At 29.1% G+C, this 26,439-nt stretch overlaps 1 protein-coding gene across 3 annotated transcripts in view; it reads left to right on the top strand.

Moving 5' to 3' along the window:
* The first annotated feature begins 19,015 nt into the window (after window positions 1–19,015).
* LOC127282118 (homeobox protein homothorax) overlaps window positions 19,016–26,439 on the top strand; it is a 388,123-nt gene continuing 380,699 nt past the window's right edge. The window contains exon 1 of one of the 3 annotated variants that reach the window (XM_051306201.1): window positions 19,016–20,101. In XM_051306201.1, the coding sequence (XP_051162158.1) occupies window positions 20,087–20,101 (15 nt within the window). In that variant the 5' untranslated portion in view covers window positions 19,016–20,086. The remainder of the gene's footprint in view (window positions 20,102–26,439) is intronic. The other 2 variants (XM_051306200.1, XM_051306202.1) reach the window with 2 other exon arrangements.

Genomic DNA, 26,439 nt, shown 5'->3' with positions numbered 1-26,439 from the left:
GATGTTGTCGGTCTTAGAAACTGGAACAGAATGAGTCTACCAGGTTTGCGTTACCTATTATATCCCTGGAACCCCACTTTTTTTCCAACCCCCTACTTTTGTTAACATGTAGTGCCCTCTATTTCAGTCAAAGCTATGTTTCTTCTATTGCTGTAGAAACCTGTAACAGAAAAAAATATTCGAGTCCTGATCCTGCTTGGTCAGCCTAGATGCTGAAACGGGTTAACAATTCAAAATTTCCCGCGAGAAACAGCGCCATCTCGTGACAACGTTCGGTAACATCGGTCTATGGTAAAGTAGAGTTACCATTGGTTGGTTTGGTTATCAAGTTGGAAGAAAGTGGAAGGGATTCTCTAAAAAAGGCATATGCAAAAAAAAGGAAAATTAGGAATTTGTAGTGGCGCCCTCTCTTTCTAATGAATAAGTAAAAAGTTAAAATTAAAAATTTTTGAGACTGAAGAGGGTAAGGTAGATATCTTCTAATAGCACCCTCTATTGAGGCATGTAGCCCACACCATTCACAACATCCTACCACTGAACTCCATCCCCACTTGACGCATACAAGTCTGATGCATGGACTACCAACGGTACTCACACATCTGCCGCGCACCTTTCACTTTTGAGTCATCCACTGTGCACCACCCACAGCCACCCATTCCCAACCACCCACAGTCCCGCACGGTATTTCGCGACCCCTTTGTTCCTCGAGGTTCTAATTATGATTTTTGAATTTTTGGGGACCGTATATGTTTATACATAGGAGAGAAATATGCAAATTAGGGGGTGGTAGGAGGAGGCCAAAAGGGTAAAAGTTTAAATAATTCATATGCAAATTCGGAGGTGGTGAGAGGCCAAGAGGGTGGAAAGTGGGTGGTAATATTAAAAAAGATATATTCAAATTAAGGGGTGGTGGGAGGTGGCCAAAAGAGTGAAAGTTTAAAAAATACATATGCAAATTAGGGGGTAGTGGGAGGCCAAGAGGGTTAAAAAATTTCCGCGGGCAACAGCGCCATCTCGCGACAACGTCGGTAACTGCAACACATGATAAAGAAGAGATCTATGCTCGGCCGCACAGTGGGAAAAAAATGACCCTCTGTGGACAAAAATCTACCGACAACACAAATCTTAATCGATTTTAATATTTTTTTTTTTAAAATACTCGGAGAGGTTTTTCCTGTAACGCACAACTGCGATAAATTTGATTTATTTCAAACTAACCTTAAAAATGATACCTATATATAAAATTACGTTATTAGGATGGTTTAAAAAATAAAAAAATGATTAATTTTGATATAGCAGAGAGTATTGTGAACCCTTTTTGATCACTGAATGCGAATTTGACATTAAAATTGCAAAATTTTAAAATTCAAAATGGCGGATGCAATATGGCAGGCAATGTTTTATAAAAGTCACCAAATTCACTCGAAAGTTGTTATTCAGGGGTTTTTAAGGTCGCTGGTTACGAATCTGAAGTCAAATTTCAAAAATTCAAAATGGCGGATCCAATATGGCGGATAAGAAAATCAAAAACTAATTGGATTTGCTTGAAAGTTGTTACACGGGGGTTTTTTGGGTCGCTGATTACGAATCCGATGTCACATTTCCAAAATTCAAAATGGTGGATCCAATATGGCGACCAAAAAAAATTTTAAATTCACTAGATTTGCTTAAAACTTGTTACTCGGGGGTTTTCGGGGTCGCTGATGACGAATCTGATGTTAAATTGTCAAAATTCAAAATAGCGGATATAAAATAAAAAATAGGAAAAGAACTAAGCGCAATTGCGCCTACATCTAGGGTTTCGTGGCGCTTTAAATTTTAATTAAAAAAATCAAAAATAAATAATATAAAAATAAATAATAAAATTTATTTTATAAATTTACCTAAAACATTAGGTAAAATGTCCATTCGATAATGTCCACTATTAAGACATGTCAACTCTTGGACATGTCAACTATAGAGACATGTCAACTATAGGGACATATCAACTACTGGGACATGTCAACTATAGGGACATGTCAACTATATGGACATGTCAACTATTGGGACGAATCTGAAGTCTGATTTCAAAAATTCAAAATTGCGGATCCAATATGGCGGATTAAAAAATTAAAAACTCATTGAATTTGCATGAAAGTTGTTACTTGGAGGTTTTTAGGGTCGCTGATTACGAATCTGAAGTCGAATTTAAAAAATTCAAAATGGCGGATCCAATATGGCGATCAAATTTTTAAAAAGTTATTAATTTTTAGGGTTTCGTTGCCCATGGCCGAAAGCCTTATAGTTTCACTTTGGCGTCCGACTGTCCGTAGTATATTTTGGGGCACCACAGCTCCCAAAATAAAATTTTAAGGCACAGATCGCAAATTAAAATTTTGGGGCCCCACAGATCCCAAATTCAAATTTTGTGGCCCCACAGATCCCAAATTCGAATTTTGGGCAAACATAGCTTCCAAATTTGAATTTTGGGGCACCACAGATCCCAAATTCAAATTTTGGAGCCCCACAGATCCCAAATCTCCATTTACTGAATGGACATTACATGTCCCATTAGTTAACATGCCCCTACAATTGACATGTCCCAGTTGTTGACCTGTCTCAGTAATTGACATGTCCCAATAGTTGACATGTCCCTATAGTTGACATGTCCCAGTAGTTGACATGTCCCTATAGTTGACATGTCTCTATAGTTGACAAAATTCAAAATTTGGGGCACCATAGCTCCCAAATTCAAATTTTGGGACCCCACAGATCCCAAATCTCCATTTACTGAATGGACATTTTCCCGAATGGACATTACATGAATGGACATTACATGTCCCATTAGTTAACATGCCCCTACAATTGACATGTCCCAGTAGTTGACCTATCTCAGTAATTGACATGTCCGAATAGTTGACATGTCCGAATAGTTGACATGTCCCAATAGTTGACATGTCCCAATAGTTGACATGTCCCAATAGTTGACATGTCCATACAGTTGACATGTCCCTATAGTTGACATGTCCCAGTAGTTGATATGTCCCTATAGTTGACATGTCTCTATAGTTGACATGTCCAAGAGTTGACATGTCTTAATAGTGGACATTATCGAATGGACATTTTACCTAATGTTTTAGGTAAATTTATAAAATAAATTTTATTATTTATTTTTATATTATTTATTTTTGATTTTTTTAATTAAAATTTAAAGCGCCACGAAACCCTAGATGTAGGCGCAATTGCGCTTAGTTCTTTTCCTATTTTTTATTTTATATCCGCTATTTTGAATTTTGACAATTTAACATCAGATTCGTCATCAGCGACCCCGAAAACCCCCGAGTAACAAGTTTTAAGCAAATCTAGTGAATTTAAAATTTTTTTTGGTCGCCATATTGGATCCACCATTTTGAATTTTGGAAATGTGACATCGGATTCGTAATCAGCGACCCAAAAAACCCCCGTGTAACAACTTTCAAGCAAATCCAATTAGTTTTTGATTTTCTTATCCGCCATATTGGATCCGCCATTTTGAATTTTTGAAATTTGACTTCAGATTCGTAACCAGCGACCTTAAAAACCCCTGAATAACAACTTTCGAGTGAATTTGGTGACTTTTATAAAACATTGCCTGCCATATTGCATCCGCCATTTTGAATTTTAAAATTTTGCAATTTTAATGTCAAATTCGCATTCAGTGATCAAAAAGGGTTCACAATACTCTCTGCTATATCAAAATTAATCATTTTTTTATTTTTTAAACCATCCTAATAACGTAATTTTATATATAGGTATCATTTTTAAGGTTAGTTTGAAATAAATCAAATTTATCGCAGTTGTGCGTTACAGGAAAAACCTCTCCGAGTATTTTAAAAAAAAAAATATTAAAATCGATTAAGATTTGTGTTGTCGGTAGATTTTTGTCCACAGAGGGTCATTTTTTTCCCACTGTGGGCCGGTGAAACAGATTTCTACTACCTGCAGATTTCAGGTCGGTAAATGGTCTGGGATCCCCATTGGGATCTGAAATCATAGGGAATTATGGGGAAACTGACCCCGTTGGGTCAGCCATCTTGGTTTTTATCTCTTTCTTCTACATATATTTTAAAAAGGATGAAACGAAAAATGGCTGACACAACGGGGTCGTCACCAGATGGCGTATCGCAGTATTTCAGATCCCAATAGCTCTACTACTCCTATTGAACCACTTTCAGTAATAAAGTTTACAACTTAAAGTACTAGTTTCAATTGCAAAATATTTATTAATTGTACAAAAAAATGTTCTTAAAGCCTATTGAACCACTTTGAGTAGTAAAATCTACTACTTACATCTTGAGTTGTTTTAACATTTTTGAATTGAGTTAATTCAATCACAAAATGTCATTCTACTAATTAAATTCTTAATTGGTTTAATTATTTTTATATAGTCAATCTTATTTTAAACAAAAAAAGTTTTTTTTACCAAATGGTAAAAATAAAAAAAAATTAAAATATTGACTTATATATGTTAAATTTACCATTTAACATTAAAAATAAATTTTAATTTATATATAATTATTGTTTCTCTATTGTTCTGCTTCTAAAGTCTTCAATTTCCTGAGTCGCAACTTATCAAATCAATTTTGTATTTATTTTCCCATGTTAAGAAGGCGTAATGGTTAGCGTAATAAGGCCAACGCAGAATAGGTTCGCGAACGAGATGCATGAGATAGAAAAGGATGTAAATATATCTCTGTCCTTTTTTAACTCATGTTTCACGTTCGCGAACGTCTTTCGCGAAACTATTCTGCTTTGGCCTTTAGCCTGCGGAGCGTTAGGTTAGGGGCTTCGATCCCAGCGAGTGTTAAAGCCTTTCTCCAATAGGTTCCTAAATGATTGCGTTGCGTGACTGACCCGTTGGTTCACAAGCGCAGTGACGTCATCAAAGCATTGATACCAATTACGAACAAAAAGTTTGGTTTATGATTTTAAGACACTGAATTTTTTAATTATAAATATTAAATAATTAAAATTATTGAAAGCCGTCGAGAAACATGTGCATTAAAAATTGTAAAGTTGGAACAAAGCGATAAGAGGAATATATTAGAGAAAGGCCTTTAAATATTTTCCAAAATTTATGTAAGCGGTAGCGTTAAATAATAATAGGTAGGGGTAAATATAAGGTCTCCAATTATAAATAATCTGTTAATTGTCCACTTTTGCGATAAAACTTAAACGAATGTTTAATTTAATTATTTAGTCAACTTACCTGCTAAACATTTAACGAACATTTAATTTCAATGTTTACTCAACTTTCGAACTAAACATTTAACGAACATTTAATTTCAATGTTTATTCAACTTTCCTTTTGAACATTTAAGGAATATTTAATTTAAATGTTTACTCAGCTTTCCTGATAAACATTTAACGAATATTTAATTTAAATGTTTACTCAACTTTTCTGATAAACATTTATTCATGGCGGACATTTTAATATTTATGCAACCTTTACTCAAGTTTGCAATTAAACATTCCGAACATTGCAGTTAAAGCTTTAATAAATGTTTACTAAACTTTCAGTGCTGTGTGGGTTCTGTTCTTTACTGATTCAATCAATTACTTTTCACAACTGATTAATCCTGTAGTACACTTTTCACTGATTGCTTATTTTTATTAATGGAGAGACAATAAAAACCACTTTGTGTCAGCTCTGACAGACAACACTGTGACGGTGCTGGCTGGCAGCATTGATAGCGTTGCTACATGTTATCATTTCAGCTTTCCGCCAGGGCTGTCTGTCAGTGTTGCCACCAACGCTGGCGCAGTACTGCGTAAGTTGTTTTTTTCACCTTGGGCGGACCTTAACTCAAGAGTAAATAATATTACACGGTAGTATTCAAGGGATATTCAGGGGATATAACATGCTGCTGGGCCCCTTCTCTCGTGGAGAGAAGCCATCTGAAGCGAAAGCATAGCGTTAACTCCCGCCCATTTTTTGAATAAGTCTTTAAACTTTCAGCTATGTTGACGTTTTTTGTTATGTTTTAAAGAAAAATTATAACACCGTCCGACACGATTTTTCACACACGAAAAAATCAATGATTTTCAGAAACTAGGATAAAAAAAAAGATACCCGTGTCTGGCCGTTTTGCTAGATCAGGTCATTTTTTGCTTTTAGGGGTAAAAACAACCCTTAAATGAAAGGTGATAGGAAATCTTGTACAAAAAAATAATTTGTTATGAAACCTGGTATCTCGGGGTTTTCCGGGTCGCTAATTACGAATCTGATGTCAGATTTTCAAAATTCAAAATGACGGATCCAATATGGCGGTCGAAATTTATAAAAATTCACCAATTCATTTGAAAGTTGTTACTTAGGGGTTTTTGGGGTCGCTGATTACGAATATGATGTCAGATTTTCAAAATTCAAAATGGCGGATTCAATATAGCGGTCGAAATTTATAAAAGTTCATCGAATTCACTTGAAACTTGTTACTTGAAAGGTTTTGGGGTCGTTGATAACGAATATGATGTCAGATTTTAATAATTCAAAATGGTGGATCCAATATGGCGGTCGAAATTTATAAATATTAATTATTTTTTATAAAACTTGGTGTCTAGGGGTTTTTGGGGTCGCTGATAATAACATAATAATAATAACATAATAACATTTATAAATTTCGACCACCATATTGGATCCGCCATTTTGAATTTTGAAAAGCCAACATGTAAGAATTCATCATACAGAAATATATTACAAAAATCCATGTAAAATCTTATGTAGGATCATATATAAAATCCTATATAGGATCCTATATAGGATTTCATGTAAGAATTCATCACATAGGAATTTATGTGGGATGTCATGTGTGGATTTCATTGTTTTAATTGTCCATCTAAGATACCAAGTCGGATATTGTATGAGAAATTATGTCGGAAATTATATAGGAAATTATATAGGAAATTCAAATATCGATGTATATCATCATAGTTCCACTTTTACTCCGCCAGATGGTGCTAATTTTTTTTTCTCACAGTTGAGATCAGTCTTGAATACTATAAAAGCTGAGACTTTAACTCAGAAGGTGTATTGCAAACCACAATTTTTTTTCTTTTCAGATTAATTGCAGTAATATTATTTGATTTTTAATTAAATAATTTTTAATTTTTATAAACTGTTGTCTGCTAACTAAAAATTCCTATATGAAATCCTATATTGTTTCCTTTATATAATTCTATGTGAAATCTTAGATATAGATATTTCATAATTTACATGAAATCCTATATGATTTCTTATGTTCAAATCAATCATATATATGATCCCACGTGAGGATTCTTAATATGATTTCATGGCAGATTTTTTGTAATAATTTTTTATTCAAGAATCGAAAAAAGATTTGATATATGATTTGATATAAGAAAATTTCAGGTTAAGGATTGAACAATGAATTTTAGTATGTTTTTTAATGAGAAAACACGAAGGAAATTAACATAAGAAATTGAAGGAAAAAATGGGACCAGAAAAAATTGTAGGATTTCACATAGGAATTTACATAATTTATTACTTAAGAATACGTTTATAAGAATTTACATCGAATCTTACTTCAAATCATGTCTCAATTTCCTATATGATTTTTCATAAGATCATATATAGTTTCTTACATGACACATAGGATTTTATGTGGATTTTAATATATGAATTTATGTGATATCCTATATAAGATCCTATATGAGAATTTTCAGTAGGGTTATTATTATTATTATTATCAATAAAAAAAATTTACTATCTGGGATTAAAAATAAAATAAATAATATACAAACATTGTTGCTCTGCTTTGATTCACATTGAATCAAGCACTGCATGCTCGTTGAGCAAGAACTTTTGAAAACAAATTATGGGGTGCTGGGGATTGAACCTACATTCGCCGCGCGCTAGCTAAAGACCCTAACCACTACACTACAGATATCTGGCTGAAAAAAAAAATCTTCTACAGGCTCTACAACTTGCTGATAGACAAGTAATCCTACTTATCGACCTAAAAGGGCGGGATCATTTAAAAAGGTTTTTCACGGAGATATTTGAATATTCTCAATTTATTGTTGTTTATTGTTTTAAGACTTAAAAGTCTATGCAATGGAGTTACATACATATATAACCATTCGTATTTTACATTTTATTGCCCTCAGCGTTCTAACACTCTTTCTAAAAATTTATAAATCTTTTTTCCGCTACTTATATCGGTATTACTGAGCATCCTCAACCACAACTCCATGATTTTTTCCAACTCACTCTCTTCTGTTAAAAACATTTTTCTTTCTTCTTCATAAAATGGACACTCAATCAATAAATGAAACACGTTCTCTGATATTTCCATACCACACTTATCACACCGTAAAAAATTTTCGAATTTAATTATTTTTCCCTCTATTATAATTCTACTCTTATATTTATTTAATAGTCTTAATTGGGCTATAATTTTTTTATGTTTAATAGGCGTTTTTGACAAAAGGTATTTTTGAGTACCCCCAAACAACGGTAAATGTGGCAGAACTTGTAAGGATTGAGACTCATTCAGTCTTTTCAAATCCTCTTTAAACAGGGCAGTTTCGTAAGCCTTTGTCCATCTTTTTTTATTTTCGCGGATGAGGGGAGCAGATATTTCACTCCAACTCCCTAACTCACCAATTGTCTCAAAAAATTTTTTAACTTGTAAACACTAATTATATTTACTTGAGGAAATATCTTTTTTTTCTAATAATTTTAATTTTAAAAAACAGTATTTTGGATATCTGTACTCCCCCATGTCTAAAATCTTTTCTATAAAATTTAGTGTCCTTTTGAATATAGTGGAGGCCAGCTTACGAGAGCCCGTCTCAAGACGGCATGCATATGCAGGAGTGTTTTTGGAGACTTGCATTATTTTTTTAAAAAAATTTGTTTGAATTCTCTCTATTTCATCCAAATATCTGAGTCCCCATATTTCCGACACATACAATACAACACTAGAGGACAAAGCTTCAAAGAGTCTATTCATAGATTTCCACTCATCCAATTTCAATCTATTTATCAAGGAGACAACATTTCCCTGAGCAACATTAGCTCTACTAACTGTGCCCAATATTCTCAATATTCACATTTCAGGTGAATATAAAAATTAAAAGTGTATTGAAATAATGATGTAAAACCATGACTGAAGGTTATGTGAAAAAGTTATTATAAAATTAATTATTTTTTTAAATATTATCTATTAATTAAAAATTCACAAATTTGCAAAAATTAATTTTAAAGTTTTTTATTTATTAATAAACAATTATATTAGTATTGTTAAAGGCAAGAAAAAGCGTTTTACAAATAATTAAGAAAATAATTTCAATATATTAAAATAAAAAATGAAAATGAATATAAAAATTCTATCTTTTAAACATTTATATCAAAATTATAATTCAAAAATTATTTATTATAAATAAAAATGTATTGAAAAATGTTTCAAATTAATAATACGAATAAATTCTGTTGTAAAATTTTTTTTTTGAACGCTTAGATGTGGTAGTGCCCCTTTTTTCTTTTGTCAGTTAACATTTATTTCTGTCAAACAGAATTATGCATATTATATGTATTTGTGTTTAATTAAATCTTGTAATAAATGTGATTATATTAATTGTTTAATTTACTTATCCTATTTTTAAGTAATATAATTTTTTTGTATTTATTAAATATTTTTTTATTTAAAGTAGGTATTTAAAAAAATTAGATTCTTTTTCAAAATAATTGAATTTTCAAAAATAATTAATTTTTAATTAATTTTAGTAAAATTTTTAAAAAACGAATTTTTAAATAATTGTAATTCAACATTTTGAAAATACTTGAATTTTACAAATTTTCACAAATAAATAAATTACAAGAATTTTTTTCTGTCTATTTAATCAATTTTATTTCGCATCAAAATATTAATTTTTTAAAAATTTTATTTCAACTTTAAACACCATTTTGTAAAGGCCACAATCTTTTACAAAAAACGAAATATTAAAAAATTAATTTTTCATTAATTAATACATTTTTAATTATAATAAATAATTTTTGAATAATAATTTTGATATAAATGTTTAAAAGATAGAATTTTTATGTTCATTTTCATTTTTTATTTTAATATATTGAAATTATTTTCTTAATTATTTGTAAAACGCTTTTTCTTGCCTTTAACAATACTAATATAATTGTTTATTAATAAATAAAAAACTTCAAAATTAATTTTTGCAAATTTGTGAATTTTTAATTAATAGATAATATTTAAAAAAATAATCAATTTTATAATAACTTTTTCACATAACCTTCAGTCATGGTTTTACAGCATTATTTCAATACACTTTTAATTTTTATATTCACCTGCAATGTGAATATTGAGAATATTCAAATATCTCCGTGAAAAACCCCCCACAGCACCGAAAATTTCCTGAAAATTTCCTAAAGATTTATTTGCAAACTTCGGAAACTTTAATTGCAAAGTTTAGAGAAAATTGTATAAAGATTTAAATGTCCAAAATGAGTAAATGTTTGGCGTAAAACTTGACGGAAGATTTAAATTAAATTTTCCAGAAATTTTCGACGCGAAAATTGAGTGAAGATTTAAATTAAAGTTTCGTGAAATGTTTGGCGTAAAAGTTGACCAAAAATTTAAATTAAATATTTATTAAAAATTTATACCGAAAGTTGAGTGAAAATGTAATTTAAATATTCAGTCAATTTTTGTGACGAACATTTCCTAAAAATTTAAATTAAATTTTCAGAAAAGGTTGGACGAAAATATTTGTAAAAAATACAAAAATAATGTTTAAGAAGTATTAATATTATTATTAATATTAATAATAATAGATAGATAGATCTTTATTATTATTATTATTATTATTATCAATAAAAAAAATTTACTATCTGGGATTAAAAATAAAATAAATAATATACAAACATTGTTGCTCTGCTTTGATTCACATTGAATCAAGCACTGCATGCTTGTTGAGCAAGAACTTTTGAAAACAAATTATGGGGTGCTGGGGATTGAACCTACATTCGCCGCGCGCTAGCTAAAGACCCTAACCACTACACTACAGATATCTGGCTGAAAAAAAAAATCTTCCACACACTCTACAACTTACTGATAGACAAATGATCCTACTTATCGACTCAAAAGTCGATAATATAAAGTTGTAGAGTGTGTGGAAGATTTTTTTTTCAGCCAGATATCTGTAGTGTAGTGGTTAGGGTCTTTAGCTAGCGCGCGGCGAATGTAGGTTCAATCCCCAGCACCCCATAATTTGTTTTCAAAAGTTCTTGCTCAACAAGCATGCAGTGCTTGATTCAATGTGAATCAAAGCAGAGAAACAATGTTTGTATATTATTTATTTTATTTTTAATCCCAGATAGTAAATTTTTTTTATTGATAATAATAATAATAATAATAATAAAGATCTATCTATCTATTATTATTAATATTAATAATAATATTAATACTTCTTAAACATTATTTTTGTATTTTTTACAAATATTTTCGTCCAACCTTTTCTGAAAATTTAATTTAAATTTTTAGGAAATGTTCGTCACAAAAATTGACTGAATATTTAAATTACATTTTCACTCAACTTTCGGTATAAATTTTTAATAAATATTTAATTTAAATTTTTAGTCAACTTTTACGCTAAACATTTCACGAAACTTTAATTTAAATCTTCACTCAATTTTCGCGTCGAAAATTTCTGGAAAATTTAATTTAAATTTTTAGTCAACTTTTACGCCAAAAATTTATTTTAGTGTGACATTTAAATCTTTATGCAATTTTCATTAAACTTTGCAATTAAATTAAATTAAATTTTTTTTACTTTGCACTTATACTTAATTTAATAATTATTTAATAATTGATATTACACATGAACAAATATTGTACTTATAACACTTAAAACTAAGAACGAAAAATCTCGCACGCATGGGGGATCGAACCCTAAACCCTTAGAACGCAAGTCAGATACGCATACCGCACAGCCGCGCTGGCTTGAAGTGCTGACTTGAAGTAGTTCACCTAATACAAAAGTTTTGATTTCAAAGTTTGTATTATCTATTGATCACGAAAATAAAATGAATTTATTCTTAAATTTTTTAAACTCACAAAATTTTTTCAATTTTTACAAAGATTTAATGAAATAAAACTGGATATCAATTTCAGTTAAATATTTTTAATAAATTATTTTTACCGTAAATAATATTAAAACAGACAAAAATGATTGATGAATTACATAATTAAAAATAAGTTAATAAAAGACGACTGTAAAATATGAATGGTAAAAAATTTTTTAAATTTAATATTTAATTATTAATAATATTTAAAAATTACAGAGAAAAAATTACATTTGCTTTATTTTTAAAACTATTAGAAAAAAATTCTCAACTTATTGTTATTGTATGCATGATAAATAACTTAATGCACATATTTCAATGAGTACTAAAATAACTAAAAAAACATAAATATATTTTATATAGGTATATAATAATACATTACAATTACATCCAAAATTTTGAGGGAAAGTATTCGAAAGAAATTAATATACATTTTTTTAAATAAAAAATCATCGTTTTCTACCTATTGGAATAATTTAAAGACTTTTTCATTTAATGTTTTTTATCACCGACATAGTACTGATTCGGTGTGAATGACAGTGTACTACCAGTACTGGTTTTAATATTTTTTTACCTCCGACATAGTACTGATTCGGTGTATTAGTCAGTACACTGCCAGTACTGAAAGTCAATACCGACAGCCAGTATTGGATCAGTACCATGCCGGTGTTTAATTACGGCGAGCTACGGATATTTCTACTTGGGAGCGTTAGCGAGCGAGGAATACGGCGCTAGTATATATTATAATTTAAAATTTTGATATTATATTTCCTTACATGATTTCATCATTTTTCTTAATTTTTAAAAGAATTTTTCGTTTCATAAAATCTAAAAGCTTTAGCTATTTTACCTGCATTGTTACCTAATACTAATTTTACTATTGGTAAACGACCAGCGAAAGACAATAAATCAAAGATTAAAGGAAAAAAGGTAAAAATTTGTGTTTTGTAATTAGAGCTTTAAATTAATTGAATGATTTATACAATAATTTAAATTATTTTTATATAGGCAAAGGGAAATGATGGAAACGAGATTTTAAAATGCAGCAACACAGTAGGAAAATCAGGAAAATTCAGCATACCAGATAACACACTTTTGAGAATTTTACCGGTGAGAATATATCATTACATAATAATACCTAAACTATTCCTGCATTGAATGTTTTGTTAGAGCCCCCACAGCAGCCAATCTTTGCTAAAAATGTCGTAAAGATTTCCTTGAAATCTTAGGAATATTTAATTGAAAAGTTTAATGAAAATTGCATAAAGATTTAAATGTCCCACCAAAATAAATATTTGGCGTAAAAGTTGACTAAAAATTTAAATGAAATTTTCAGAAAATGTTCGTCGCGAAAATTGAGTAAAAATTTAAATGAAATTTTTAGGAAATGTTTGTCGCAAAAATTGAGTAAAAGTTTCAATGAAATTTTCAGGAAATGTTAGTCGCGAAAATTGAGTAAAAATTTAAATGAAATTTTCAGGAAATGTTGGACGGAAATATCTGTAAAAAATACAAAAATAATATTTAAGAAGTATTAATATTATTATTATTAATAATAATATTATAAATAATAATAATAATAATAATAATAATAATAATAATAATAATAATGATAGATAGATAGATAGATCTTTATTATTATTATCAATAAAAAAAATTTACTATCTGGGAATAAAAATAAAATAAATAATATACAAACATTGTTGCTCTGCTTTAATGCTTTGTTTCACATTGAATCAAGCACTGCATGCTTGATTGAGCAAGAACATTTGAAAACAAATTTTGGGGTGCTGGGGATTGAACCTACGTTCGCCGCGCGCTAGCTAAAGACCCTAACCACTACACTACAGATATCTGGCAGAAAAAAAAATCTTCCACAGGCTCTACAACTTGCTGACAGACAAGTAATCCTACTTATCGACCTAAAAGGGCGGGCTCATTTGAAAATGTTTTTCACGGAGATATTTGAATATTCTGAATATTCACATTGCAAGTGAATATAAAAATTAAAAGTGTATCGAAATAATGCTGTATAAACATGACTGAAGGTCATGTGAAAAATTAATTTTAAAATTTTTTATTTATTAATAAACAATTATATTAGTATTGTTAAAGACAAGAAAAAGCGTTTTAAAAATAATTAAGAAAATAATTTCAATATATTAAAATAAGAAATGAAAGTGAACACAAAAATTCTATTTTTTTCACATTTAAATCAAAATTATTATTCAAAAATTATTTATTATAATTAAAAATGTATTAATAAATGAAAAATTAATTTTTAAATATTTTATTTTTTGTAAAATATTGTGGCCTTTACAAAATGGTTTTTAAAGTTGAAATAAAATTTTTTAAAAATTAATATTTCGATTCGAAATAAAATTAACTTATTAATTAATTATTAATTAATTATTAATTAGAAATAGGATAAGTAAATTAAACAATTAATATAAACACATTTATTACAAAATTTAAGTAAACACAAAAACATAGTATAATTCTGTTTGACAGAAATAAATGTTTCACATATAAAAGAAGAGGTTTTAAAGTATTAAAAACCATTTCATTTTCTTTTTTTCGATGGAATAATGGCCGACGAAAATTATCCCTACTTGAAACTGGTGGACATGATATCTCATGTTCAGGGCATCAGAAAAATAAAATTCTACCAGATTATTAAAAAGTAAGCTTGTCTCTATTGTTATTGATTAGAATTTTGTACATATGATGAAAATAAAAAAAATTGCTGACTTTTTTCATTTTTGACATTTTTTAAAAATATGTATTTAGAGCTAAAAAAAGTAGACAATTATTTCTTAACATTTCGTCTACTTTTTTAAATATAAATATTTTTAAAAAATGTCAAAAATGATAAGTCAGACATTTTTTTTTATTTTTATCCTATGTACAAAATTCTAGCTCATATCAATAAAGACAAGCTTATTTTTTAATAATCTGGTCTTAGTGTAAAATGTGTGAAAAAATAATTTATATTTAATAGAAATTGCAAATTTTATTAAATTATTTTATTATTTATCGAGCACAATTTAAAATAATTGCAATTTAATTTAAAAAAAAAAGTTTTCAAAAAGTGATAAGAACTCTACTATACCGACAGCAAGAGGATATTTTCAGGTAAGTTAAGTTATTGTAGCGTGTAGTTTTGTTGTGACTAAAAGATGTCGCTTTAGTTTCTATAGTGATCAGACAGGAACATCGAATCTCATGATCAAATATTCATGAATATTCATCTCTGTTCTATCTTATATCTAATCTATAGAAACTAAAGCGACATCTTTTAGTCACAACAAAACTACACGCTACAATAACTTTACTTACCTGAAAATATCCTCTTGTTGTCGGTATAGTAGAGTTCTTATCACTTTTAAGAAAACATTTTTTTTAAATTAAATTGCAATTATTTTAAACTGTGCTCGATAAATAATAAAATAATTTAATAAAATTTGCAATTTCTATTAAATATAAATTATTTTTTCACACATTTTACACTAATTTCTTGAAAATATTATGAAAACAGACAACGAGTTAAAATCTACAGTTACCACTTGCACATATCAAGTGATTATTTATTATTTATCACGTTAATAATTAAAATTCTTATAAAAATTAACTCTATAAATGTTCATTTAACCTCACAATACTAATTTTTATAAATTTTCATCAATTTAAAGCTTTTTTTTGATAATTACCTAAATTCGACTTAGATTCGACTTAGATTCGCCCCAGCTGGGTCGAATTTAGGTAAATCAAATCCGCCAGGGGGCCGTAAAATTGTATACTGACTTTTGAATTAGTAACCAATTAGTAGTTTTGACTAATCAATTAGTAATTCCCGTATAACAGAAAGCCACATTAAAAAATTACTAATAGAATTTGTTACACAAAAATAACTATTTGAATAAGTAAGTTTTTACTAATTATCAGTGACTCACTTTTTGCTTTGCGAATTAGTAAAATTTTACTGATAATTAGTTATTTTTTACTAATTTAGATTTAGAGAGCAGGGGTTTGCTTGGCGCACTTGAGTTTATTTAAGTTTTAAGTTAAATTAATTTTTCTCTTCATTCAAGTTAAAGTACTTGATGAACTGTAAATACAAAATTTCATTAATTATTGTGGAGTATAGATTAAAATAACTGATTTTGGCACTCCAAAGTAATTTTTTAACCTCTTGATTTTCTGTGATATCTCTTTAAAAAATGAATTTTAGAAGAGCTCAAATATTAAGTTTTGAGCTTTATACATTTCTTATTAAGAAACAAAAAAAATTTTTTATTTATATTAATAGTTTAAAAAAAAAAATATTTCAAAAGTACTTTCGGGGTTAGGTGGCGCGGTTATCTGAAAATTTCGTTAAATATTAATAAAATGATTAAATGAAGTTTATTATATGAAATTTACACATTAATAAGCACCAATAACAATCCTTTTCAAAAAATTTAACCGAATAATGGGTTTTTAAATATTCACAGCGTAATTATCAAAAAAAATATATAAATATATTTTTTTTGATAATTTTACGATTTCATAGAAAATGCGTTTAATTTAAATGAAATTTTCTAATTTTTAAAATAATTTTATTGTAAAATTACAGTTCAAGAATTATTTTGTTAAGTCTTATATTGCTTAAACTTTAAATCACATAATTTAATTAATTTCATTCCTGCGCCACGTAACCCCGGGCCGGGGTTGCTTAGCGCGCTTTGTACAGCTTTAAATAAAGTGGTATAAAAAAAAGTATTAAATATATTGCATCTTTCTTTTTTTAAAATTAAAGCTGAAATGTTACAAGTTTTCTATACAATAACTTTTTTAAAAAAGCAAAAATGAATGAGTTACACAACAAAGAGTAAAAAGTGCGCCAAGTAACCCCGGTCTCCCCTACTACAGAAAAAGTGTACAGTGGACCACCTCTGAAAATTCCCTCTCAGAAAATTCGAAAGTTTCCTTTATGCAAACCCAAAATGGCTAATTAAAGTCGTAATTACGACCCAAATGTGACCATAAATACAGCAGTAAAATAAAATGACCGTCACTACGGTCCTAAATGTGACACTAAATACTATTTCAAATTCAATACTGTTGCCACAATTTGATGCAAACTTGCGAGCTTTGTATTGTAAACTTGCTGCAAACTTTTTAGAAAATGTTGTGCTATCTGAGTTATTATTTTAGAAGTTATATTCAACATTTTTATAAAACATTAAAAATAATGCTTTTTTTAAAATATTTAAAGAAGAATTATCAACATCATTTTATACAGGTCCTTATTATTCTCAAAATTTTGTCATCTTTTAAGAAATAACCAGAAAAAATTTTAGTTTTCATAAATTGGTGTTTTACGATATTTTTAATTCAATTACAATGTGTGGTTCTGCAATTTTGACCGTTAATGTATTAACTAAAAACTAAGGCTAAAAGACATTGATTTAACAGCGAAACTTACTGGAAATCCTGTTAATCTTTTTATTCACAGATTACATCAGTGAATTTCACTTATTCACCAGTAAATTTCACTGATTCAGATTTATAGAGTAGTATAAGAAGACCGAACGACGTATACAGTAAGGATGAATTTCCAAGGCATCATTTTGTGTTGTGTTTTATAATATCCATGATAGTAAAAGAGATGCGGATATTCATTCGTCACTTTTGCATTCATATGGTCTAGTGAAATAACGCAACGCAAAATACTTCTCCCTGAAAGCACTTGCACACCTCAGCTGCCTTCGTAGGCATTAAAGTAAGTAAGTAAAAGAGAGAGAAAGAGAAATTGAATTAAATGCAAATTTAAATTTTTTCTCTCTCTCTCTCTCTCTCTCTCTCTCTCTCTCTTATTACTCTAACTGCTGCCTGCGCAATGTGTATGTGCTTTAAGTGGACCACTTTTTGATATCGGCTAAATCTTTTGGAAAATGCCGAATAGAACACTGGCCATTTTGTAGGAAAACAGAGGAAAAATCGGATTTACGTTGAACATAACTAAAAATATATTGCCTTTTATTTTCAAAATGGTCTATGTCTTAATTTACACAGTTAAAATTTTCAGAAAAATTAATTAGAGAAGGCACATTTAAAAAACATCATGTGCAATTTTAACTTAAGAATTTATTTAAGTTGAAATTTTATTTATACTTCATCAATAAACATACAAACAGTTTTTAATAAATTATAAATGAACTAAAAATGGTCTGGATGAGGCCCATTGCTTTTCTTCAAGATATGACTAAGGTAAAGGGTTTTTAATTGACATTTTAATTCATATCTATCAAAACCCTGTGTCGTATGCATATTGTAAATGTACTTTAATTTAATTTTCTAGATTTTTGAAAAGAACGTAATAAAAAATGTAATCCACCGTTCTGGAAACACGAAGACACTATATAATATAACTCAATTACTCCACTGCACTGTAGGTTTTAAAAAATCAATTTTGTTATTGAATCTTAAATTTTGCAATGGTCACAAAAGCTATTTAAAAATTCAAAGATATTCTAAACGCAGCAATTTTAATTTCTTTTATTTCGCGAAATCGTTCCTCCAACTCTTGCAACTCTCGTCTAGTTGTCTTTGAAATATCAGAGGAGCGTGGCTCTCGGCTCGAGCGGGAAAGCTTCTCCTCGAAACATATAAAAGCAAAGCCTCTTCCTAGTGATAAGAGGGGAACCGCCAAAATAGTGGGGATAGCTTGTTTAAGGGTGGGAAACCTCTACATTAAAGGTGGGAGAAACGCAGTGACCGCCGCTTCGCCATGGCATATATTTATTCTGTTCCAACCTTACGTTGTGTGAGAGTTTTGTGCGTGTATTGGTATAGCAATGGCGGAGCGCTCGAGTTCCATAAAGCTCCACTCGAGCGCCACTGTAGATGGGCGTGACTTGGACACATTGGCCGCACGTTATGGGCGTGCTAATACACCTCCCACTCCCTAGCGCCAGTCGCCGGTGATTGACAGTTGGCGAACGACTGCGGACGGCGCAGGATCTAAACGCTCGCTCGCTTCGTGTAATTTTCGAAAACGTTTATGTCCGCCGCCTCACCCTTCATACAACCAGGACGCGCGAAGTTCAAACGACAATTTCCCAAGAAAAATTCGTTTGTTCGAATGCCAGAAAGATAGAGTGGATCTCAGAAAAAGATAAATCGGTGTAAAGCACACATTTCCGAAAAGTGTCCTGGTCAAGATCGAGGAAGGATTCGCGCGATTGGTGTTGAGAATTGCCGGTGTCGGTTTTTTAGCAGTGACAGTGTTAGGTCGCTTGTTCTGGGAGAAGATATCGTGATTTCTGTGACATTGTGTTGGTGGTTTCAGTGAAATGTCACATGTCGGGGATGACAAGTAGATGTGATCGTTCGTGAGTGATTGACGTGTTAGGGAATTTCGCAAAACGACCGGGACGGGATTCAAGAGCAATCGGACATACGGATATAGTCAAGAGTGAAAAGTGTCGGTGGGACGAGGGACCACGTGCTCGAGGCCCAGTGATGCGACGCCACTGACAAGCCGGCAAAACCTTCAGGATCATCAAGGTGGAATTCCTCTCGAAAATGAGGAAGCAGGATACATTTGCCTGGCGACTCAAGCTTTGCTGACGTTACGAACAAACAACACGAGGTCTTGGGTTTAAACTTCTTTTGTACTCTTCGAGGCTGTATAATCGAGGGCGAGGAACGTTCGCGACAGTGTTTCGGTGTTTTGTCGCGCAGAGGTTGGCAGTCCGTGGCCTGCCTTCGCCAACCGACGGTAACAGTTTCGCTTGGCAGTGATTTCCCGTGAAAAAACGCCAAACAACGTGAGTAGTGGAAACAAGTTGAGAAAAAGGAGTGGTGGGCGAGACGAGTTTATTACACCCCTTAGGGTGTGAGGCTAATTGATTGTTACTCTGGGAAAATATAGCCGCTACGGTGGCTCAGCACGCAGAGTTCCCCGGCGCGGCCAGGGCGTTCATGTCGCAGCCAAGGGTGAGTAATGAAATTCACTTGAAAGCTTATTCCCGCCAGAAAGTTGTAGAGGTCGCTATTCGACATTTCTCAAAAAACTCGGACAGGTTTTTCAAACAAATCTAATAATAATACTATATATCTTCATCCTTATGTGTGTATTTTTACCCCTTTTTATGAGTATTGTTTTACGGGAATTAGATTTCTAATCCAGATACATACCACATGTCACTTACTACAAATACAAATATGAAATTGATATGCAGAACTACAAGGCATCGAAAATACCGTCAAAACAATGAGTTAGCTAGCTCTATTTTTTCTCTTTCAAATTAAATGACAAACAATTCAATTAATGTTTTTTAGTGTAAACTTCTGTCTTTATCCCAAATACATCATTGCTATGAACTTGAGTGTAATAAAAGAAATCTCAGTCCTTCGTGAAATATGCTTCACTTAAGATTAGCTTGTCAAAGTGGTTTTAATGAAAAGGTTTTTTGTACTTCAGGTAGGCGTCAGTTTTAAAGAAACTCTGGATTAGGTTGACTGTACTAAGTTCTTATTTTCTTTTAAAGATATTAATGGATTAAAAAGGATTTCTTAAAAGAAAAGGCTAATTGCAAAGACATAAAACTTGATGATTTTAGCTTTAAACTAAATTTCTTATCTCCGTTTGTATCGTTACAACTGCAGTTAATAATTTATTTTATTTAAATAAATTTGAAATACTTATTTGTATAATATAAAACGAAATAATTCTTGTTAATTGAAAAATAAATTTTGTATTTAATGTTTATTTTAAAATTAGATTCAGCTTTTTACTGTTTATCAATTTATTTTTTGCAACTTTTGTTCGTTAATTATTATATGTGTAAAAATAAAAAAATATATATATATATACATATATTCGAATTCCTTGGGCGACGGGTGCGGTGTGAGAAGAAAGTTTATAGCTCGGGAAACTTGGTCCCTTCGTAGCGTGGGAAATCGGAAGAATATGCGTTTTTCTTTTCTTTTATCTATTAAACATCTTTTTTGCGTTTTCACAAACTTGGAACAATTTTCATCTCGTCAACTCATGTTATTCATAATTATGAATAACATAATCTTTATAATAATTACTTTCTTACATTCTATAGAATTGTAATCCATTTTTTAATAATTAAATTTATTATATTGTTGAATTGTGTATATTAGAATTTTTGCCTTTTTATTTTAATTTTTTAGAATGTAAATAATAGTAATTAGTATTCTGTTTGTAAGTAGTTGAATTTTAAAGATAACATAACTATACGAATAGAATAATAATGAAATTTACTTCTTTGTATTCAGTAACACTATTATTGACAAATTTCGATCCTATAATTACGTTGTCACTGAAACACTATTGAGAACTTAAAATAACATTAAAGTATTTGCTTTGATAATTTGTTGATATTAGTTATTAGAAAAATAAATCCAGAATTTTGCTTCTTTTGTTATAATTGCTAAAAAAAACTTTCTCAGTGTTTTATAATTTTATTAAATTATAAAAAATTCTTTTTTACATTTTTATGTAGGTATACTGTAAAATTTAATGAATTAAAAATATTTAGCATAATGAAAGAGATCCGCTTGTACATATACCTATATTTTGAGAATAATTTTTTACCTTATATATTTTTTAAAGTGATTGTTATTTCATATTCTACAAAATAGTTTTCATTGTACAATTTAATAATACTTTGCAATTAAAAATTGTATTTATATTATGTTCAAAAAGTTAACTTTTCATTAAAGTTTAAATTTAAAATGATTATTTTTTAAACGGTCATAAGTCGATTATAATAATGTTTTTAACTTGAAAACTCCAAATAAAATTTTTTTGTAATCGAAGTTATTAATACATTTTTGTAATGTATAATGAACCCCTGCTTCACATAAGTTTCCGACGGCAAGTGAACATTTCATATTGATGAATACGCTACAGTTTCTTCTTTCTCATAGTTACGAATATGTATATATTATGTATACAGTTCCAATAAAAACAATTTAAATATTTGTAGGCTTGTGGAATTGTAATATTGTAAAAAATTTTGGATTATTTTTACTTTACTGTAAAATCTTTTTAATGCATTGCTTGATTATTATATTATGTTTTAATAAAAAAAAGGTTTTGTACATACAAAATAATTTTTTATTAAAATTTTTAGAAATAATCACCTGCGTATTATCAATCGGATCGGATTCTGTAAAATAGTTGAATAGAATTTATTTTTCGATTCTAGAGAACAGTTTATAGAAATTGTATAGAATGTGACAGTTAAAAATATACGTGAAATTTGAAAACAAGAAATGTGAATTCATTTGTTTTTTACTATTTTGTCTGTCAAAATTATGTACAAATTCTCTTGAACATTTAATAGAATTCATGTAAAATTCTATGAAATCATTCTAGAAAAATTTGTAGAATAAGTCTAATAAAATTCTATAGAGTTTTGTGAAAAATTCTGATAACATTAAAATGTCTGGGCGAGAGAAAATATCGTACTCAAAGTTGTAGCATATAAGTACAGTAAAATTTTTAAAAATATTGATGAGCCAAAAGTTTTGAACGTTCAAATGAACGAAATTTTTTTTTGCAATTTTTTTAAGTACGAATTTTTTTATTACAAAATATTGTTTTAAATATCTAAAAAGAAGTTAATAATTAAGTATTTGTTTAATTTACTGTTTCATTTTACTTTGAAATTATAAATTTTAATAATTTATAGATTGAAAAACTATTTTGTTCATTTGAACGTTCAGAACTTTTGGCTCATAAATATTGATTGCAATGTTCAATATTTACTCAACATTTCACGTGAAAATATTTTTAACAAATGAACATTTTAATCTTCAACTTATATTTTCTTGACCTCTGCAGTTGAATATTTGAAATGTTACCGATCAACGTTAGAAAATGTTTAGGAAATTTCTTATGATGTTTGAAAACTTAAAAATGTGATCCTTGATTGCTGTCACAAGAATTATATAGGTCATTATAGCTTGTTTCAATGTTCAAGTTCTTACGCACAATAAATTTACTCCTTTTAAACTATTCATCTTTCTCGAAGTTGTTTTTGATGAATGCAGGTTTTTTAAAATAAAATTGATTAAGTTTATTTTGCTCTAATGTTCTATAAAAAATAATTGGTTATTTATTTATTTATTTATTTTTGAAATCAATTTACAGCCAGGAAATATTTTTAAAATCTAAATATCAAGCGTATTTTTTTGTAGCATATTGTATAACAGTCTTTTACATTCTCATCACTAATATGTCAGTGAAATTATAGTTACAAAATGCAAGTACATTGATTATGTACTGCTTTTTTAAAATGCATCTGCATGGCTAAAAAAATTATATTTAAATTTAATTTCACTTTCTGAAAAATGAATATATGTATGAGATTTTGCGAAAATTGGCACTTTCGAGTTCAATTCTACTTAAGAGCAGAGCGCTCAAAGAAGAATCTATTTTTTACCAAGCAACTTAAAATTCTGTTGTCCAAAGTAAAAAAAAGCGTAAACAACAATGTTTGTATTGTTGCTTATTTCTTCATTTTTATATTCTCGTCCGTCGCATCACGTCAACTAATTGAGACTTGAATATTCTTTTAACTTTTTAACAAAATTCTCATTTCGTATAAAATTTTTATTTTTTGCTTCCTCACAGAAGAATTGGGTATTGTGATGGTGAAAATTTTCATTTCGATGTTGTTTTTAAAAAATATTCGTATGTATGTATGTGTATGTAGTTACATTACATTAGCTTCAATATCTCCAAAACAAAAAGAGCTACAGACTTGAATTTTTTTTTAATTATAAGTCTGACAGTATGTATGAATTTTTAGGCACTTTTAGAGTTTAATGCAAAAATTTTAATCTTTATGGGGAAGCAAAGTTTTCATGAAATGTTTACCTATTTTTAGTGTGAAGGAATCAGCAGCTCCATTTATGAAATTGCCATGGTAATAACTTAAAATATTGCCTTTAAATAATTAATTTTTTTGTGGATCGAAAATGAATGTATTATATTTTACATTTACAATGTGTTTCAATGTTTATAGTAAAAATAAAATTTGTTTACTTAACATCCTCGTGGCTTTAACCCTAATGTACCTTATTATAGAATATCAAAGAAGTTGGTGATATATCTATCATATTATAACCTATAGGTTAGAGGTTTTCGATTAGGTTTAAGAAGACGCTGTCCGATATCTAGTGATAGTAGAATTTACATGAAATTACATTATCAAAGGTGCTGATATGAGGCTTATATATATATATATATATATATATATATATATATATATGTCAAGATTGTCTATGAGCCTGTATACTTATAGCTTGTTTATTCATTTTGTGACGTTATTTGTTCGCTGGCTACAGGTTGATCACATAGAAGTCAAATGTAGGGTCCATTCACAATTTGTGTGATATCACATTTAATAATCGAGATTCATACTAATAAAATATGAATCTCATGTCAAAAATTACCAAATTCGTCCCTTATTGAAATTGACATCAACTGTCTGATTCGGGATGCCCAATGTAATCAATAAAATCCCTATAAATTATTTATTTTAACTGAATTTAATAGATGAGTAATAAATTTTTATTTCAGCTTTATTTTTTATACAATTTTTAAAATATTTACGTTTGGGTTCGGTTTACTGTGGGACTTATGTTACCTGGATGTCGTGAGTCGTAGATAGATAAGATTTTTTCCCCTGAAAAAAGGTTGATACATATATTTTTTGAGCTGAAATTTGATAAGATCTATTGATATTTCTACTTGGATTATGTTCTTTTAAACTTGAACCATGAGGGCAAATCAACGTGGTTCATAAATGGAATTTGTCTTTTAAATATACCTGATTCTTTCAATGGAAGAACTTTTTATTTTTCAAATTTATAAATAATTTATTAAGGTAAAAGAGTTTAATTTTTTCAAGCATGATGAAACTAGTTTTTCAATACACATTAATCAAATAATTATTATTTTTATATTGATAGATACTCTATCGAAAATTAACTATTAGCGCGATATTGGTACCAGTATCGCGCCAGTAGTGACCCGTGTAGAAAAATATCGTGGCGCTAGGATGACACCATCCTAGCTTTCCGTGACACTGTAATGGCTCTAGGCCCATTTGTCACAATTCTGTATTCTAGCCACTAGCTAGTATTGCGGGAATGGTGATGTTTAAAAATTACAATAAAATTTTTTAAAAATAAAATATTTCCATTAAATTTTTTTTAATTACCACATAAAATTCCATAAATTACCATAAATTACCCTATAAATTTCCAAAATTAGTTTTTAAAATTTTCTTTTATATATTATAAATTACCTTAAAAATTTCATAAATTACCATAAATTACCTTATAAATTTCCAAAATTAATTTTAAAATTTTTCTTTTATATATTATAAATTACCGCATAAATTTCCTGCAATAATTTTTAAATCTTAAATTTTGTTTGTATTACAATTATAAATTACCTCAAAAATTTCATAAATTACCGCATAAATTTCCATAAATTACCACGTAAATTTTTTGCAATAGTTTTTGAATCGTGAATTTTGTTTGTATTATAGTTACAAATTACCTTAAAATTTCATAAATTACCTCATAAATTACCAAATAAATTTTTTGCATTATGTGAAATCGCTAGGTTAGACTGCCGTCACGAATCCAGTGGTGGCGCTAGCTATAGCTAGACTTCCACGAGTAATTTCCACACGGGGAACTCTGGCAATTTTTGGTAGGATATTTGTAAGTTGGTATAATTTTGTTGCAAATTGTGCGGTTGCAATTGAAAAGTCAATACTCTTCGATTCGAATTTGCTCTTATTGAGGCCAGTTATTTTCTATTCAAATCAAATAAATACGCAGTTAAGAGTTGTGATGTCAAAAATTTTCTTTTTTAGAAGAATAACAATGTTTTCTTGTTTTCGTATCTGAAAATGTCGAACTCAATTTCGCCCGCAGAATTTCTCGTTAGTCACGTCGAAGATAGTTTTAATTACTCTGACCTCATAAAAAACATTTTATTACGATAATAATTAAAGAAATGAATAACATGTACTATGTTGCGTATATATTATTAATCACCCACAATTCTTATTTTTTCATACATACCTCTCAAACTTTTTACTTTTTTCTCTATTTATTTATTTATTTCAATCAAAAAGTATATATATGTCTTACGATTAGAACAAGTTTCTTTTGGTGTAATTAATTGCTTATCGACATTCATTAAGTGATTGAATTTTTTTTTAAATACTATACAAAGAATTATAAGTTTATTTTATTCATTCACTTATTCTGCT

This window comes from Leptopilina boulardi, unplaced genomic scaffold (genome assembly GCF_019393585.1).
Source record: "Leptopilina boulardi isolate dan_hultmark-lab unplaced genomic scaffold, ZJU_Lbou_2.1 LbouV2_280, whole genome shotgun sequence".
Lineage (NCBI taxonomy): Eukaryota > Metazoa > Arthropoda > Insecta > Hymenoptera > Figitidae > Leptopilina > Leptopilina boulardi.
This window is presented reverse-complemented; position numbering and strand designations above follow the sequence as displayed.